The 19,491-nt window shown below is 44.1% G+C and overlaps 1 protein-coding gene across 2 annotated transcripts; it reads right to left on the bottom strand.

The window, feature by feature from the left end:
* Positions 1-698: 698 nt before the first annotated feature.
* Positions 699-19,260, bottom strand: FBXW2 (F-box and WD repeat domain containing 2). 2 transcript variants are annotated; one of them, XM_033137464.1, is made up of 8 exons: positions 19,167-19,260; positions 15,605-15,713; positions 14,479-14,988; positions 7,437-7,631; positions 4,582-4,715; positions 3,380-3,466; positions 2,199-2,368; positions 699-1,103 (listed from the first exon to the last, which is right to left on the bottom strand). In XM_033137464.1, exons 3-8 carry the CDS (start codon positions 14,966-14,968, stop codon positions 815-817), a joined length of 1,365 nt encoding a protein of 454 aa, XP_032993355.1. In that variant the 5' UTR covers positions 14,969-14,988; positions 15,605-15,713; positions 19,167-19,260; the 3' UTR covers positions 699-814. The 2 variants fall into 2 exon arrangements, with proteins under 2 accessions (XP_032993355.1, XP_032993356.1); XM_033137465.1 differs by having other exon boundaries at positions 15,605-15,710; positions 19,167-19,234.
* Between the last annotated feature and the right edge of the window lie 231 nt (positions 19,261-19,491).

Genomic DNA, 19,491 nt, shown 5'->3' with positions numbered 1-19,491 from the left:
CAGCCCTCCTGAGGCAGCCATTTGGCTGTTGATCTTGCCTGCTTGTTTCTATAATATCAAGAATGGAGTTCAGGTTTGCGGGTTTCTTCCCACCGCCATCACAGTCCCAAGTGAATACCTGACTTCAGAAATCCTGGATGTTGAAGCCAGTAAACCACACACAGGTTCAATACCCACATTCATATACTTGCAAGTTCTCCAGGCTCAAGTGTTTATCCATCTATGCATGGCAAATAAAAAAGTAACACCAGCCCTAAAGAAATTAATTGACCAGCATGGTCCCCTTTTACACAGCCGTCAGATCTTTCACACTGGCTGTGAATAAGATGTGTGTGTGTATGTGACTTAACATCCTCTTTTCTTTTTCTTCCTTTCATAAAGAAATATGGGTGTGGGAAGGAGAGGTGTCTGACATATATCCTTTCTTATGAATACATTTCCAACCCGCTCCTGCTTCCACTCCCTCTCCAAAAAAGGGGGGGGAACTAAAATCATAGTTAAGAATGTGCTCAAATGTATGAGAATACATGAGCCAGAGGTGGGGGGGATAGTCACATGCTGTATGATGCATTATGCTTAAACAAAGTGAAAACAAACACCCCCTCTTCTCTGCAACTGGTTGAGACCCCCCCCCCCCTGCCTATTGTCAGAAAATGACAGAGAGAGAAAAAATGAAGGCAAAATGATTGTGCATTGCATGATGATATCTGTTAAGGTGAGCTGCTTTGGTTCATGCACAGTCTCCTCTGGCTGGCTCATCGCTGGCTGGCCCAATTGTGTGGTTTTGTTTGTCATGTAGTCCTGCTGGCTTGCTTCAGCCATGCTCCTTCCACAAAACCAGGTGAATACTGTGGTCTGGCATGCTGGTGGCAAAGACCAGGCCCATGTCATTTTGACCATCCAAACCGTCCAGCCAATCCATTTCCCCGGCCAGGAAGCTCGAGCCCCTCTTTGACTTCCTGTATTCCGGCAGTGGCCAGCGGCTGATCAGTTTCTCTGTCCTCAAGTCCATTATGTACAGGTAGTGGTTATCAAACAGCAGGGCAAAAATGTCGCCGAAGCCCAGCAAGGACAAGTTCGCAAATTCAGGAGGTTTGATAACCCTGCAAGGGGAGAGAAGAAACAGACCACCACAAATATCAGAAGAAAATGCTGCATGGAATGGAGAGTTGATCTTTCCAGAAGCTGATTTTTTAAATGGTGTTGATATGATCTACCTTGCAGTCTGCTGCTACTTTACCAACCAGGCATCCTGGTGTCTTGCAAGTGACATGTTGCCATGTAAATGCAAGATACCAAAGGAATCCCATTTGGAATGGTACCAGTCATTCAACACCTGACTCTTACAAGTTATCGCTGACATTGTCAGGTATTCGGCTTAGCTTGCCCACTTTAGACCTCTTGGCCAGACCTCCACAGCACACTCTGGGAACATGACCCAGGAAGCATCAACACTTAAGTATCATCTATTAAGAAAAGTGTTTACTGGGTTAATTCCACATGAGTTGGAAATAGTGCCTCACAATGCACCTGGCTGAATGTGGTAACCTTCTTATCTATGTTATTGGGCAGATTTGGCAAGCAACTTTGTGTTTACAGTAAAAGGGCTCACTTTACAGCATAAAGTGTGAGTCGTGATAGGAGATTGCAGGAATTGTTGAACGCCATCTGTTGAACTTTGGATTTGTGTGAAGAGTTTTTGAAAAAAATCATCTGAAAAGGAGAACTGCCAGACTACGGAAATCAGAGAACTCAGTCAGTTGCAGGATTCTGAGCAACCAGAGTTAGAACTTGCTAATGGACCTCGTTTCAGCAAGGACTCTGAAGTACAGAACCCTCTCTGGGACCAGAGAGAAAGCAGCTTTTCTATATAGTGTGTGTGTGTAAATATAGTGTGTGTTTTGTGTGTGCCAACTAGAACAACTCTGCTAAAAACGATTGTTTCATGTTGGTGTGTTTAACTGCTTTACTGAAGCTTCTGTGGCACATACACAGAGAACAAGAATATACATACATATGCGTGTATGTGTATATATATGTGTGTGTGTGTGTGTGTGTGTGTGTGTGTGTGTGAGAGAGAGAGAGAGAGAGAGAGAGGGAGAGGGAGAGAGAGAGAGAAGAAAAAGAAGAGGAGGAGGAGGAGAAATACAGACCCCAACAACCTCTGCACATGTTGGCCTCAAATCTAGAATGTTTACCTGTGGATATCATAGCTGGCGAAGTCCCACTGGTACAACCCAATAGCTGAACTGCAGACAATGTATTTGCCATCAAAATGAAGCCGAGGCTGGAGGGAGATGCTGCGGTCTTCTGAGACGGTAAGGGTTTTTAAGCACTTGCAGTTGATCTCTCTCCCAATAGGCCAGATCTGTAACAATACAATCAACCAATGATTGTGGCAACAGAGAAGGGGGTACACTTTGCTAACACTTTGCTTCACTTGGTGAAGTCTCCCTTGCAGGCCTTCAAGCCAAGAACTCCCTCCCAGAACTCTGCCTCTCTCTTGAAGGAAAGTTCTCCCACTTCAGCATCTGCAAATCCTCATGGGTGCAGCTCTTTTTAACCTACAGTCATTATGGGAAAAGTTTGTGTACCGGTAACTGCATTTCAGCCTTGCAATTAAGCCCTTTCCTCCCCCTGTCTAGTTTATAAATTTCTCAGGGCAGAGACCTGTACTTTTATTTTTCGCTTATGTTACACTGCAAAATACCACGCACACTAATGATGATGATAAAACTGGATTGTATCCCATGCTGGTTCTACCCAGATAGGCCCATTGAAAATAATGGGCGTGATTATTTTAGATCCATTAATTTCAATAGGTCTACTGTTAGAAGAACTTAGCTTGAGATAACCCATTATTACTATTGGGCTGTAAGCAACAACATTCTACTTTGAGTAGACCCACTGAAATTAATGTGCCCACTAAGTAGGTGCTTTTACCTTATGTTGGCCTATGGCCGCAATAAATATTCTTTTCCTTCTTCTGTTTTCTACAGAAGGGAAGCCTCATTTTCTAAAACCTGCCTCTTGACATGCCTATGAAAAAACCTTCTAACTACCAAGCAGCTGGCAGACAATGGGCAGAATAATTCACCCCTTAGGATCCATTAGGGAGGAGCATGTGCTTTGCAGGCAGAAGTTCTCATGTTCAATCCTCTGGCATCTCTAGGTAGGGCTAGTAATGTCCCCTACCTGAAACCCTGGAGAACAGCTGCCAGTCAGTGTGGACAATACATATAGCCAACCTAAGCCTAGTCAGATTCAGATTTGTACAAATCTAGTCTGATCCAGCAAGGGCCTGTGACTTTCCAGAATTTATTTACATCTGCAATTTCCCCTGATTTCTGGAGCTCCATAAAGCTGAGACCATACATACCTTGATTTCGTATTTATCTGCACTTAACAAGATGTAATCCCCAGGGCTGTGCATGAGAGATTTGACTTTGCACTTCTGCAAAACCACCTGCAGCAGGAACAAAGTTTGTCTAAGGCTTGAGGCAAAATGTCAGACAGGTCACTAAAAAAAGCACTGCAATGTTTGTTCAGATACATTTACGTCCTGGGAGGTAGAAATCTTATCTCACAATAAGAAATGCCAGATCCTGCTCTATTATGTCCGAGAAAGAGAAGCCACAGTGGAGGCTGTGCACTGTATCCAACTAACCCACTGTGCAGCTGGAACAGAAAGATTTTGTTCTTACTTCAGAATGATCTCTGTTGTTACATATTCTTACACAAAATGATTTCTGCTGTATTGAAACCCACTTTTTCCTGTGAAGCTTATGGCACAACCACCTAGTTCTCATGCCCTGCTTTAAGGCTGTGTAACTGAAACAGCCACACACTGCTTCACTGTTAACCCCTCTGTTTCCACCTCCTTCTTTTTCCTCGTTTCCCTATGTTGAATTTTTGTAAGCTTCTTAAGAGCAGGGATTGATCCTCTTGTGCTCTATAAAGCATCGTGTGCACTAATGGTATTACATAAAGAAAAAATATATAGAATGCTGCATGCACATCATGGTTTCCTCCACATGTTGGGAACCAGCAACTGTAACTCTGAGTACTTCCTTTGCATGCAGAACATCCCAAGTTCAATCCCTGCCATCTCCAGGTAGGCCTGGGAGAGACACAAGGTCTGAAACCCTGGTGAGCCACTGCCTGTCAGTGTAGGCAAGCTAGATGGACCCAGTGGTCTGACTCAGCAAAAAGTGATTGCCTGTATTCCTGCATGTGGTAGCCTTGTCCTCTAGCACCAGATATGCAAAGCTGGCAAATAACTTTTGGCCTCAAATGTTTTGTAGTTAAATTTTAGCCACTGTGGTGTAGCAGTTAGAGCACTGGACCTGGGAAACTAGAATTCAAATCCCCACTCAGCCACAAAGATGACCTTGGGCTAACTGCTATCTTACAACCTAACCTACCTACCTCACAGGGTTGTTATGAGGATAAAATTGGACAAAAGGAGAGAACCAAGTATGCCACCTTGAGCTTTTTGAGGAAAGGTGGGGTATAAATGCAACTATAAATAAATGACACCCAGTGTGAACTTTAAACAGGAAGGGAGCTAACCCAGCCTACCTTTGTGACCCATTCCGTGTGCCCTGTTAGTGTATTGAGACACACTCCCGTTGATAAGGCCCAGACCTTCACAGTGAAATCCGCTGAGCCACTGACCAGGATGTCGAGCTCGTCATTGTAATCAACACTGAAAACTACAAAAGCCAAAAAAGAAAAGGGAACTTTAAAAAAGATTGGCCATGCTGGTCTCTATACCAAGTCAGATCAAAGTAATCATGCAGTTATTTTGGGATGTGTGTGTGTGCAATTGTGAGTCACTCTGCAGTTGTATTGATTTGGCTCCCTTGAAATTTAGAGTTTTCCCTTCCATGTAATAGGGGTGCAGAAATTACAAGTTTGGAAGGATAGCCAGGTATACATACTTGGGCAATGCCTACCCAATGATTAGAGCTAGCCAGGGGAGGGGGTTTCCTTGCCTAGGAAGCTGTCTTATTCTGGGCCAGGCTATTGGTTCATGTAGCTCAGGACTGTCTGCATGAGTTGGCAGCGGCTCTCGAGGGTTTCAAACAGGGAGTCTCTCCCAGCCATATCTGGCATGTGTAACAGAGACTTGGTTGGATGAGGCAGATAAGCCTGTTCTTGTCGCTGCTTGTCCACCAGGTTTCTCTTATGCACAGCAACCCAGGTCATATGGGGGGTGGGGTTGCAGTGATTTTTAGGAAGTCATTAGCTTACACCAGGCGCCCTACTGGAAAGACCCAGTTTTCTGAGTGCACGTTCTGGAAGTTGGGCAATAGGGGCAGTACAGGATTCCTTTTGGAGTACTGACCTCTCCGCGGCGCCAAGAATTCCCTGCCCAAGCCGCTTCAGGTCGTGGTGGATGTTCTCCTGGAGACACCTAGTTTGGTTGTCCTTGGGGATTTTAACATCCATGCCAACACCTTACAAGGGGCCTCTAGGGACTTGGTGGAAAGCATGGCCTCCATGGGGCTGTCCCTGAATAAGTTTGGCCCAACTCACAGTTGTGGACATGCCTTAGACCTGGTGTTCCACCTCTATGGATGTGGGTGATCTGATACTAAGTAAAAGTGAAACAAAAGAAGTGCCATGGTCAGATCACTTCCTGGTGCAACTGGACTTCTCTGTGACCCTTCCCCTCTGCAGGGAGTATGGTCCGCCCTGCCACTGAATGGATCCAAATGGTTTCCAGAGAGTGGTAGGGGATGTTTTATCCCATGTAGAGTGCCAGTGGTGGAAAACTCATTCTGAATCGGACCGGACACGTTAGAGCTCAATGTCAAGCCTACTAAGTAGCGATAGTGACGAAGAGGACCTTCTTCATCGCCTCTATTGCACCTGCAGAAATCAGCAGCAGGAGACTCTTTCAGGTGGTTTGCAATCTAACGGAACCACCTTTGCCACCGGGGCCTGGTAAGGACCCCAAGATCTCCTGTAATGATTTTGCAAAGCTTTTCTTTGCAGATAAAGTCACTCATATTTGGAAAGAGGTAGACTCCACTGTGGGAGCAGGGCCAGGAGAGTGCTAGAGTCCTTTCTGGTCAAGTTTCATGGGATCAATTCTAATCTGTTACCTCTGAGGATGTGGACAGGCTGCTTGGACGAATGAAACCAACCACCTGTCTCCTTGATCCTTGCCCATCCTGGCTAATAATACCGAGCTGGGAAGGGCTGGGTGATGGGCTCTGGGAGGTGGTGAATGCTTCCCTCTGTGAGGGAGCCTTCCCAGACCTGCTGAAAGAGTGGCCACCGAGACCATATAACACCAGTCCTGAAAGACTTACATTGGCTCTCAGTACGTATCCAAGCACAATTCATAGTGTTGGTGCTGACCTTTAAAGCCCTAAACGGCCAGTATCTCTACTCCCATTGTTCAGCCCGGACACTGAGGTCCAACTCCGAGGGCCTTCTGGCGGTTCCCTCGCTGCAAGAAGTGAGATTACAGGGAACCAGGCAGAGGGCCTTCTCGGTAGTGGCACCCGCCCTGTGGAATGCCCTCCCATCAGATGTCAAGGAAATAAACAACTATCTGACTTTTAGAAGACATCTGAAGGCTGCCCTGTTTAGGAAAGTTTTAAATGTTTGATGTTTTATCATGTTTTTAATGTTCTGTTGGGAGCCGCCCAGAATGGCTGGGGAAACCCAGCCAGATGGGTGGGGTATAAATAATAAATTATTATTATTATTAGTATTACTATCTAGCAATGCCAGGAACTGAACCAGAGACCTTCTACATGTAAAGCCCATGCTAGAGCCAGTCCCATGCAACACGGAACTGTGTACAGTTCCTTTTTGCGGTTGCTTCACCGCAGAAAGGATTATATACAGCTGGAAACGTTTCAGAAAAGGGCAACCAAAATGATCAAGGGGATGGAGCAACTCCCATGAGGAAAGGCTGCAACATTGGGACATTTTACTTTAGAGAAAAGGCAAGTAGGACCTTATAGAAGTTTACAAAATTATGCATGGGGTGGACAAAGTAGATAGAGAAGTCGTCGTCGTCGTCCCCCTTATAACAGGAAGTTGCACCTGCTGTGGACAGTGATGGCCACCAATTTAGATGGCTTTGAAAGAGGATTAGACAAATTCATGGTCAGTAGCCATGATGGCTATTCTCTGCCTCTACAGTCAGAGGCGGTAATGCTTCTGAATACCAGTAACTGGAAACCATAGGAGGGGAGAGTGCTCAGGTCCTGCTTCCAGGTTTCCCACAGGCATCTGTTTGGCCACTGTGAGAACAATATGCTGGACTAGATGGGCAACTAGCCTGATCCAACATGGAGAGTGAGTAAGGTAGCTGCTAAACTAGGGGAGATGTTTAGCAGGGGTAGCTTATGGACAGATGTGGCTTGAAATGACCTAAAGGGCTTCAGGTATTCCTGAGGTCCCCGACACACCTGCCCCCGTGTGGCCTCTGAAGTGCTGGGTCTTGGTTCCTGAGCTCCACTCCCAGCAGGCTACCGTGTTGTCAAAGGAGCCTGTGACCAGCTTTTGTTCATCAAACTTCACTGCTGCACAGGTGTGGGTCTGGATCCCATAGATGCATTGCCCTGTGCTCACATCCCACAGCTTTGCAGACAAGTCATCTGAACCTGCGGCCGCAAAGGAAGAAATGAAGTGTGGTTTAGTGGCTGAGACGTCAGAAGGTTCAGAGGGCATCCAACATGATCCACAAAAAATGGCATCCAACCAGGACCTGGTAGAATTGAGTTCAGATCAGCCATAGTTTCACTACTTGGCCAGCCACTACTTAAGCTTCTCAGTGACCCATCTAGAAAGAGTCACTGGTTAGGGTCTGTCTCACTGTTTCCCAAACATCTGATCAAAATTTGGAGGCCTATTTTTTTAACACCTGAAACTGTTTTACTTTCATAACAAATGAAAAAATAACCCAGTCAAAGAGAAGTGTGTCCTCAATGTTTCTGTATTAGTACTCATTGCACTCTGACCCCAATACATGCCTAGACCAATGGCTCATACATAAATGCAACAGGGCAAACAAATTGGGTGGAGAGGGCAAGTCCACCACAAAAGAGTGCCTTGAATAATCTGATCATCCCTAAAACCACAGTGCAAAATTACCTACCCAGGGCCTGAATGGAAGGAGGGAAAGTTGAGCACTCAATCACACAGAGAGACACAAAGGGCAGTCTTCTATTCAGGCAAGTTACTGGGCACATGGGAATTGGCACTTTAGCTGTTCTTCTGTACCATTTAATTTGGGAATTATTGGCACAAGAGAGCTTTGTGATGTCAAACTTTCTTTAAAGGGTATCTAAGACCCCCACCCCAATTTTACAATGAAAAAGTTAACCCTACTGACTGCTCTCTGCTCGCAAAAGTACCCCGCCATGAAAATTTTCTGTCATCTCCCCCAAGATCCCTCAAAATTGGTCATTTATTATTTCTGTGCCATGCTCACTTTGATAAGTGGCCCCTGGAGGATTGCATACTGGTCAATGCAACCCTTGGCCCCCAAAAGGAAAGACATTCCTGCTTTAAAACTATATTGAATATCCTGTGTGTGGGGGGGGGGAGATCTCTTGTTGGCATTTAAAAACAAAACAAGCTTCTAGTTCTCATGCATGCAGGGGGAAACTCAGAAATATATCCATGTCCTTCCTGTCATTGACAAAGATTTCCAAGCCTGAGTTTATGATGCAGAACAAGTGAGCACAATTAAGCAAATAAGAATGCAGATACACTTGTGGCACATAATTTCAACTCAATAATTTTGACTTGGGAAGTGAGGTGATTGGTGCAGAACAGAAAGTCCTAGTCATGCAAAATCATTAGCCTCCAATAGTGGAAGATGAAGCTTTTGGTCACACATGATAGGATCTGTGACAATTAACTCTCTCGCTAGTAGGAAATCTCAAAGGATAAAAAACTTTGGCTTGCAAATAAACCCTCCACTTTTCAAGACAGAAATGATTATTCATATTAGGTCAGCTGCTTTCTGTACAACCAAATCAATGCTGTCTGTCCTCTTGCTGCCCTTTCATTAATGGATAATTTGAGCATTTGGTTTTAAGGCAAAAAAAAAAAGCCACCCTCACAGGGAGATCCACACTCCACAGCAGATCCAAGGTAGGGTAGGGGAATCTGTAGAGAAGACTGGTGTGAAGCAAAGGAGCAGCCTCCTCCTCAGAATGTGCTGTGGGTTTTAGAATGGTGAAAAGGCCTTTCTGGAGTGGAGACTGTTGGGTCAGATTAGCCATACTGATTTGTATGCTGTTGGGGGCGGGGGATAGGTCATTGTCTTGTTGTGCTGTGTATATGATAAACAGTAGCTACACTGGCAAGGTATCCTCCTTTGCTTGTCCACGTGCTAGTTTAAGTTTGCAGGTTAATATTCTAGTAGGGCAGTTTGCCATACATTTTGGTACCTGTGGCGTATGTTCACGCCTGATAGGTCCTTCCAGTGTCTAATTACGATATTTTTAGCTGTTGAGAGTATGTGACTTAAGAGTTCCTTGTCATGTGCATGTGTGTTGTCCTTGAAGATATTTAATAGGGATAGTTCTGGAGTTCCTTCTATTACCTGCTCCGTTATTTTGGAGATTGTGCAGCACTGATATCCAAAGGATTAAACTTTGGAGCATTCCCATCACATGTAGGGGTATGTGCCTATGGAGGTGCAGCATCTCCAGCATTTACCTGAGGTTCCTGGGTGTATCAATGCCAGCTTCTGTGGTTTTAGGTACCATCTGTAGATAAGTTTTAGAGTGAGTTCTCTTCTTTTGGCTGAGATGGATTTAAATGGTGGTTTAGGCCACATTTTTTACTATTGGGTGGAGTTTCTTTCTTATCCTATGTCATGCTCCTATTAGTATTTAATCGTGGTAAGGGGGGTTGCAATGTCTTAGAGTAGTATTTATATATTGTAGATAACACCCCTTTGCTGTGCCTCTCTGTTGTTAGGTTTTTCAAAGTTAGACAGTGGCCTTATGGATGCTGCTTTTGTTGCTGGCTTAAGAAGGCTTGTACAGTAGTTGGTGGTGGATTTGTTGTTGGTTGACTGACCAGAACCAAAGTGCTCACAAATGGTTCCTCACCATCCTAGGGGGAAAAGTGAAAAGTGGGGTGCTGCAGGGTTCTGTCCTGGGTTCATTGTTGTTCAACATCTTTCTAAATCACTTGGATGAAGGAATTGAGGGGGTGCTTATCAAATTTGCAGATGACATCAAATTGGGAGGCATAGCTAATGCTGGATAAGATAGAGCCGGGATTCAATGTGAACTTAGCAGACTGGAGAACTGGGCTGAAGCTAACAAAATGAATTTCAATAGGAACAAGTATAAGGTGTTACATTTAGGCAGGAAGAACCAGCTCCACAAATATAGGATGCAGGACACCTAGACTGCTAGCAATACATGACTCCCCCAGAAGGTGGAGGTTTTAAAGCAGAGGTTGGATGGTCATCTGCCATGGATGCTTTAGTTGAGATTTCTGCAATGCAGTGGGTTGGACTAGATGACCCTTGGGGTACCTTCCAACTCAACAATTCTATAATTCTATGCAAACAGGTAGAATGTTAACTAGCAACAGACTGGAAGCCATTAGTGCTACTCATAGTAGACCAACTGAAATTTGTGGCTGCAATAAATTTAGGTATATTAATTTCAAAGGGTTTAATCTACATAGAACTTAGAATATAGGCTGTCTTCTTTGTAGAGAATGGGACAAAAGAGTGCAACCTTACTCCTGCTTTTTGATCTCTCATCAGCTTTTGAAAGCACTGAGCATAGTATCCTTCTTGGTTGCCTCCGGGGAATGTGAATCAGGGACACTATTACAGTGGTTCCAATCTTATCTTCAGGACCAAGACCAGCGCATAGCATTGGGAGTGTGTTTTTCAGCCTTCTGTGCTATTTAGTGGTACCTTGGTTCCCAAACTTAATCCGTTCCGGAAGTCTGTTCCAAAACCAAAGTGTTCTAAAACCAAGGCATGCTTTCCCACAGAAAGTAATGCAAAATGGATTAATCCTCTCTAGACTTTTAAAAACAACCCCTAAAACAGCAATTTAACATGAATTTTACTATCTAACAAGACCACTGATCCATAAACTGAAAGCAATAATCAATGTACTATACTATAAAATAAATAAGACAGTTTTGTAGATGATAAAAATTAAAAATAATTTTTTTCTTTATGTGCACTGATGATAGTCATTGTTTGGATGAGGGGCTTTTATCCATTGCTGCAGTCACACAATCAATCAATCAGTAGCTGAACTGGGTTCCACACAGTCACAAAAACAAGTCACAAAAATGAAGTCACAATCTACAGTCACAAGTCACTCCCATAAAACAAAGAACAAGTCACAGTCAAAAACCGAAAAAGCCACACAAACAAAAATGCATTTTTTAAAGCAAAAACAAAAGCTCCAAATATCACCTCTGTGTTGCATGGGTGCTTGGGACTCAGCAGCTGACAGACTCAACAGGAAGCCTCTGATTAGCAGCAGGGGACTCAATTTACAAATGGAACACACTCAACAGGAAGCGGAACATGTTCAGCTTCCAAGGCAAAGTTCACATATCGGAACACCTACTTCCAGGTTTGCAGCGTTCCATTTCCAAGTTGTTCATAAACTAAGCTGTTCTAAAACCAAGGTACCACTGTACTGTATATGAAACTGCTGGGGGTGGTTATTGGGAGTTATGGGATGAGGTGCAGGCCTCGGCGATGTATTTACAGACTGCAACAGCAACTTTACCCAGCGGCATATCATGGGTGAACCCCCCCCCCTCTTGAGTCCCTCTGCTACCAGCACCGCTTTCAACATTAGGCTGCTGGTATCAGAGGGACTCAGGAGCAGCAGCGGTTTCAGCGGTGATGTACTGCCAGCTAAACAGCCAGCACTCTGCCCCCATACTGGAGAGGGAGGAGCAAGCTGTATCGCCGGGCTGTTACAGCTTAGTCCTCCCTCAACTTCTTTAAACTGCTCCCGCACCCCAGCTCAGCGAGCCCCGATGCATGACATGGGAGCCAAAGAGGCATCGGGCTCATTAGCTGGGGGGCAGGATCACTTTAACACTCAACTGGGGGGCGAAAGTCTTCTCACCCCCCCCCCCAGCTGAGCTGCGCAAAGGAGCCCCAATGCTCGTGCAAAAGCGGCAGGACTGGCTCAGCTGGGGATTGGGAGCAGCTTGTTTTTTTCAACATTGCAGTATTTTGCCACACTGTGATGTTTGGCTTGTGATACACCACAATGTTGAAAAGTTGATATCACCCAGCCCAAGTGAGGTGTCACCAAGCTGAAGATTATCCTTGCCCACTCTTGCATTAAAATCACCCATGACTGACAAGTAAATAGTGGGAAATTGCAATTCTAATTCCTCAAGGAATAGAGTAAGATGGTTCCAATCACCCAATAGTTTCTGCTTGCTAGAGCAAGGAGAAATATATACATTAATTATGATTAAAACTAAAATTTAAAAACTCAGTTGAAAAGCCTGCACAATGCTATATCACATGTCATGAAGGGAGTGATTCTTTTTTTTGCCAATTCTTTTTACAGTATTGATTTTCTAAATTGTCACCAAATTAATGCAAATTCAATACAAATTTAAAAGCTGACTTCCCACCCACCCCAGATGTCCCCTCTATTTCCCTCCCTCCCTTGCTGCTCCCAATAAAATAACTTTTCCAACTATTATTTCAAAATACATTCATCCCTTCTCCCTACACATCACCTGTTCATAATTACCAATTTCTGCTATGGCTTTCATACATCGTTATAACCTGTACTCAAAATAGTTGAGTAGAGTAAATCCTTTTTTATTTATCTATAAAAGTCGTTCATCAATTTAAAAACATTTCCTTCTGATACCTCTTGAGTAACATGTTGCCTGGGAAAAACAGATCTTGCTTCCTCCCAGACAACATACGCACATTCCTCCCTATCATGGCCTTGAACATTGCTGTCTGACATCTGGCCCCAGTAATCAACAACTCAGCCTCACTCCTGCGACATGCAGGGGGTGAAAATGAAGCCCCCTGCTTTTTTGTATAAATATATAATATACATTCCCCACCTCTAAGACTGCCAATCTTCCAGCGTCACCCACCCTTCACATTTCACCACATTTAATCCTCAATTTTACATACCACATCATTAATAAATAAACACAATCCATATCTCTTCTTTTCTGTCTGAAAGTCTCAGAAGCCATCAAGATGGTATACGCTATGGTCCATCCTGTCCCTTTCACTATTCTTATTTCCAACTTTAAGCTTCAAGGGGTTGGGCTGATGTAACCTCAACAAAATCTGTTTCTCCTCTCCATCCTCCCCACTAAACAAATAAATCTTCCTGGAGTCCATCCTGCCAATCCTCAGTTCCATAACCTCCAACTCCACAGTTTTTTTCTCTCTTCTGAATGCTTAACAGTCAATCCGGTTGTACGCTGGCTTCCTCGGCCAATAAAGCGAGATGAGCGCCGCAACCCCAGAGTCGTCTGCAACTGGACCTAATGGTCAGGGGGTCCTTTTCCATTTGCCTTTACCCAGATGCTTAGACAGTTTATGTGAGTTTTAAGTTGTTTTAGTATTTTAAAGTTTTGTGTGTTTTAAAGTACAGGCACCACCCCTTACACGTATTCGACTCATGTGCAACCGTATACATGCGCCGGGAAATTAAAAATAATTCTATTCAAACCTGGAAATGGCAGGAGAGCAGGAGAGTCCGCATGGCTTGCGAGGAGACCCTCCCTGGAAAAGGATTTTTTCCCTACAGATTATGAAGGCTTGAAAAAGGCGCATGGGGGCCCTGCTGCTGCTGCACCATCATGCTCACCAGCTGAGAATTAGGAAAGCCGCTTCACAAGTCCTGTCTGTGCGGCTTTCCCAGCCTCTCTGGTGAGGCAGGGGCTCCCCTGGAAAGAATCCCTTCTATATCCACCTAATGAAGAACAAAAGCTTTAAAATGTGTCAAAAGGGCTGCAGGTTCCAAAACCATGTGTGGGAAGCTGAAAGGCAGGAAGCTGTCCCTTGCAGCGGGCTCAGCTGCACGGCTTCCCTATCCTTCCTGCAAAGACTGAAGGTGAAGAGGGGAGGAAGGGGGTCTTCGTTACTTTAGATTGCCCTTGTTCTGCTCCTTCCCTTCCAAACAAAAGTGGATGTGTGTGTGTGTGGGGGAGAGAACAGAAAACAAAGCCACTCAAGCTCCCCACTTACACACATTTCACTTATGTTTTTTTGGGGGGGCATAACCCCCACATAAGTGGGAAGTTGCCTGTATTATTGTATGTGTTTCTAGGTATAATTTTATTGTTTTATCGTTTGATGTATTTTGAAAAACCAAGTGTATACATTTTGTAAAATAAATAAATAAATAAATTGGTGACTTCCTGGCTCACAGCCCTCTCACACACATACACAACACTAATTCTCATCGCACCATCACACCCAAGCCATTTGGGCCGTCCTACCTGTACAAAGAAGTCCATCTTTATAGTAAAGTGCGTACACTCTGGCACTGTGTCCAATCAGTGAGGAGGTCTCAAAGGCTTTGTGGTCCTCTAATTGCTTCATCCTTAAGATGGCCTTCAAGTACACCTTCTTCCAGTGCAAAGCATCTTGGACAGAGTCATCAATCTGCCAGCCCAGTTTCCTACAGGCAGTCTGCCACACCTCCATACAGGCACTTATGACCTTGTTCCATTGCTTAGAGACGAGGCAGCACGTGAGTAAGGTCTGAGGGTCAAGCCATTTTAACAAATAAAAACTGAGTTCCAACGGGAGGAGTTTGAGGAAGTCCCGTTTGAGGAGGGTCTCTAGGTTATTGGAGAGGTGCCTGAGCTGGATAGCCCCACTCAAGCTTATCAGGTGATCCAACGATTCATTTTTCTGCAAGTCCGTCAGAGAGAGAAACGTAACAGAAATATTATCAAGCCATGCTTCAAAGTCCTTTCTCTCCATAAGGTTATGGAAACATTTACCTGTGGGACATCAAAATACAGTATTAGTTCTGCTCAAAAACCAAATACGAACATCTTAAAAAATAAATAAAATAAAATAAATGACACACTCCACCTCAGATGCACTTCAAACAACAACATGACACAGGGCGGTAAATATAGAAAAATCAGCAATGTACAATGTGAGGGATACCTCCCTTCTAAACCGAATGTGCTGAGCACAACATGCAAAAATTGTGGGGTTTTTGTCTGTCCAGTGCAAAATATAGTAGTGCCTTTGAAAGCCTATGATTTTCAGCTGCTAGTGCTTATGTTTGGTTTCACACTACATGATCAAATGAAAACAAGGGACCCAACATCAATGTGACATCAGGTGCCTGACAGGTAGGTGTCTAAGCTCTCCTCGCAGACTTGGTCCAAAGGGTTTGGAGAAAGGCAAGTCTCTGGGCTGCTAGCCCCATCCAGGTCCCAACCCCTGGTTTAGATATATCAGAGGACCTGTCCAAGGACAATTGCTGAATGGACAGCTGAGCAGCAAGGAGTTGGACCACAATGCAAATTGGTTCCACCCAACTTTCTTTCCTACCTAGCATTTTATCCCTGCACCAGAGTCCAATGGGAAAGAGGGCATATTTACCTTAAGTAGTTGTCTGTATTATCAGATAGTTGCTTAGCAGGTAGCTGCCAATTCTCTTCTTGCTCCTCAGAACCCGACAGGGATTGGGATTCCTCTGGGGCCATTTCTTCTGTGGGTGTAACAAGAACCATGAGTCACTGAGGCCAGATTTTCTCCTCCTCTCCAGTCACTGCAGAGTGCTCTAAAAGGTAAAGGGACCCCTGACCATTAGGTCCAGTTGTGTCCGACTCTGGGGTTGCGGCACTCACCTCACGTTACTGGCCGAGGGAGCTGGCGTACAGCTTCCGGGTCATGTGGCCAGCACGACAAAGCTGCTTCTGGTGAACCAGAGCAGCGCACGGAAATGCCATTTACCTTCCCACCGGAGTGGTACCTATTTATCTACTTGCACTTTGACATGCTTTCAAACTGCTAGGTGGACAGGAGCTGGGACTGAGCAACGGGAGCTCCCCCCCCCCCCCGTCGGGGGGATTCGAACCGCTGAACTTCTGATCGGCGAGCCCTAGATCTGTGGTTTAACCAACAGCGCCACCCGCATCACTGCAGAGTGCTCTAATGATTCCCAAACCCACTACTGTTACCACTCACTTTTGACCACACCTTAACTTGCCAACCTAATTCATCTGATCAAGGGATATTTCTTTAGGATGACTAGGATTTAGACTGCAATTCTACGTTTGCTGTCTTGGGAGTAAATCCCATTGGAGCCACTGGACTTATCCAAAGAATGTGTTAAGGAGTTCTGTAGTACAATAAACGTTCTTAAAAAGTATGTGTTAACGACCCAGGTGTTAATACTTGTTTTGCGAAAGACTAAGTAAAATTTCGTCAAAGTGTGATAAGACAATGATCCCAAGTATTAGAGGGGAGAAAGGTGTAGTTTATAAAAAAGACATCTCAAAAGATATTAATGATCATTTTTTAAATTTTTATTTCGAATTATATAATAAACTAAAAGTCGTAGCTTATGAGGTAGAAGCTTTTAAAAATAAAATAAAATTACCTTATTTAGATTATTGACAAAGGCAAATGTTATTTTTCACCAATATCTGCACCAGAAGCAGAAATCAAGCAAACTATTTTTAAAATGACAACTGGTGAAACACCAGGATTTGATGGATTTCCTATTAAATAGTATAAGACTTACATCGATCTACTAGTACCAAAACCTCATCAACTGTAACAAGAGATATCTGATCAAGGTATTTTATCAATGGCATTTAATCAAGCTTATATTACAGTTATACCCAAATCAGACAAAGACCACACAAACTGGGCAAATTATTGGTCTATATAACTGAGTAAAGTTGATACAAAGATTTTAACAGTGACCCTAGCAAATAGAATTCAGCAAGTAATAGTGGTGGTAACGGAGAATGACCAGACTGGCTTTATAAAAACGAGGCAGCAGATAAAATTAAATCAGTGGTGGATCTGTTAGATTAAAATAAAAATAAAGACAACTTTTTAATTATATCATTAGGCGATGAAATGGTTTTCAAAAATATTTATGTATACAGAGGTAGCTTTAACTAAATTGGTTTTCCTTTTGTTTTTATAAAATGGATCAAAGTAGTGTATGATTCACCTAAATCTAGAGTTAAAGTGAATGGTATGTCCATCACCTTTTCACTGGCTTGAGAAGCTAGACAAGGATGTCCACTTTCACCTTTGCTTTTTAAATAATTGTTTAGAACCCCCTGGCTTGAGCTATTAGACAACATTGTGAGATTCACAGAGTGGTCCATAATTCAGTTGAATATAAATTGGTGTTATTTTCAGGTGGTATTAAACTAGTATTCCTATATCGATGCAAACAATAGATGCTTTTAAGGAATTATCAATTCCGGATTTGCTCCAAATCTATTATATAACTACTGTAAGTTTAATGCCAAGAGACATAGCTCGGTTATAATTCATATAAACAAAATAATAAAAGAGGCTTCTTTAGATATTGATAGATAGGAGTTGTTAAACGTTAACCTTAGGGGAAGGTTGAATGCTTTCAAAATGAACATTATTCCCAGATTTATCTATATACCACTTAATTATAAAAAAGCCAAACCCTTCAAAAAACAAAACAAAAACCCTTTCCCTTATGTATGTGACTACTTAGATTGCAAGCCTGAAGACAGAGTTATGTTACTTTTGCTGAAGCTTTAAACTGCAAAGTGCCTTTTGGCGAGTATCTTTTAAACACTTAATAATTATTATTATTCTAAATATAGGGTGGGGGGGAGAGATCAACATTTAACAATGTTGGGAGAGATGACATTATTGGGGGTGGGTCCTGACATGGAATCAGAAAAGTGGATTACTTTTATAATCTTTGGCCACAATACAACACAGAGTTGAGCACACCTAAATTTGAACTGAACTACTGTATTGCCATTTATTTCAAAGGATTGGGTCTGTACAATTGTGCATTAGTGTATAATGGTCAGATGTAAAAATAATAATAATTATACGTCTCCCATAAGAGCACACACACAAGTGGCATGGAAAACACTCTTTATCAGCCCATGCATCTTAGGTTTCTGGATCTGACTCTGGAGATGAAGGATAGGGGAAGTGTCATGGCTCAGTGGTTGAGCATCTACTTTGCATGCAATGATCCCAGGGGACCTGCCCATCTTGAGTTAGGGCTGGGAGTGTTCCATGCCTGAAACCCTGGAGAGGTGTAGTTGGTGTAGGCAATACTGGGACCCTTTCCACCACCTGATACATGATTTGCTTCTCTTTTAAGGTAATTATGACAGCATTCAACCTGTCGAGAACATTCTACATCCAAAGCATATAGTCCAACTACATCTGATGCTGGTCAAGGGATCCCGCTTCAGGACACACCTGTGACCGGATAGTGTTCACATGTGAAATTTGCCTCTGAAAAGCCTGGGATGGGGAGAACACCCATGTTAACTAGTTCAATATTAGAGAACAAGAACAGCCATATGCGACATGCAGAGTCCTGTGGCATCAGCGGGGCGGTCTCCAGATGTTACTGGACTAGAATTCCCCTCATCCCTAGCTAGCAGGACCATCCAACGACACCTGGTTGGGAAAGGCTGAGCTATAGAGTCGCACCCGTGCCTGCGACACCAGGATTCAAACAACCATTTGCTCATGAAGCCAGCTGCCCAGTGGGGATAAAACGGGGAAAGGGAGAATACGTTGAGCTCCCAGGAATAAAAGAAGGGTGTAAATAGGGTAATACATAATCGCTAAGAATTAAAACACAACGCCACAACTCCCCGATCCCATCCTTCTCCACCCCTCTTACCCGCTCCTCAATCCCGGCTCCTCCCGCGACCTCTTTTGCACCTACCTCAACGGAGGCATCTCCTCAACTTCACCCCACAGGGCCTATGTCTCCCCTTCCACCCGCCCGCCCCGCCCCCTCACCCCCCCCCCACTGCAGGCGGTCTCTATGACAACCCACCTGAGCCCCGCCCCCTTCCGCCGCTCTCCTCAGCCGTGCTCCCTCCTCACACCGCACTGCCCCTCTTCTCTTCCTCGCCCCCCTCCCACCCACTTTATTTTTCGGGGGCGGGGGGGGTCCAACCTTTCGCCGCCGGGTCCCAGCAAACACTCTACCACAGGCACTTCCGGAGTGAGCACCTGACGTCATCTTCCTCGCGCCTCTTTCCCGCCCCGGATTTCGGGGTCACTTCCGTCCGGAAACGGAAACTTTAAAAAAAATGTCTAGTTTAAGGTACCCATAGAGATAGAAATGTGGAGCATTTTCTGAACCACCGATATAAAATGTGAAGGGTGACACCGTTGGACATGATTCTCTTGCACTGCTGCAAAGTCTCTCGAATTTCTCTCTAGAGACCGACGGCCCTGCGTCCCTTGGGTCTCTTTACAGCATTGGAAAGCCAGTTGAA

Source organism: Lacerta agilis, chromosome Z (assembly GCF_009819535.1).
Source record: "Lacerta agilis isolate rLacAgi1 chromosome Z, rLacAgi1.pri, whole genome shotgun sequence".
Taxonomy (NCBI): Eukaryota; Metazoa; Chordata; class Lepidosauria; order Squamata; family Lacertidae; genus Lacerta; species Lacerta agilis.
This window is presented reverse-complemented; position numbering and strand designations above follow the sequence as displayed.

Excerpts from the sequence above, each read along its gene's own strand:
- FBXW2 (XM_033137464.1), bottom strand. The coding sequence starts at position 14,968 with ATGGAGAGAAAGGACTTTGAAGCATGGCTTGATAATATTTCTGTTACG. Across the intron at positions 7,632-14,478 it reads AGATGGACTTCTTTGTACAG|GTTCAGATGACTTGTCTGCA; the intron begins GTAGGACGGCCC and ends TTGCGGCCGCAG. Across the intron at positions 2,369-3,379 it reads CAGATAAATACGAAATCAAG|ATCTGGCCTATTGGGAGAGA; the intron begins GTATGTATGGTC and ends GTATTGTTACAG.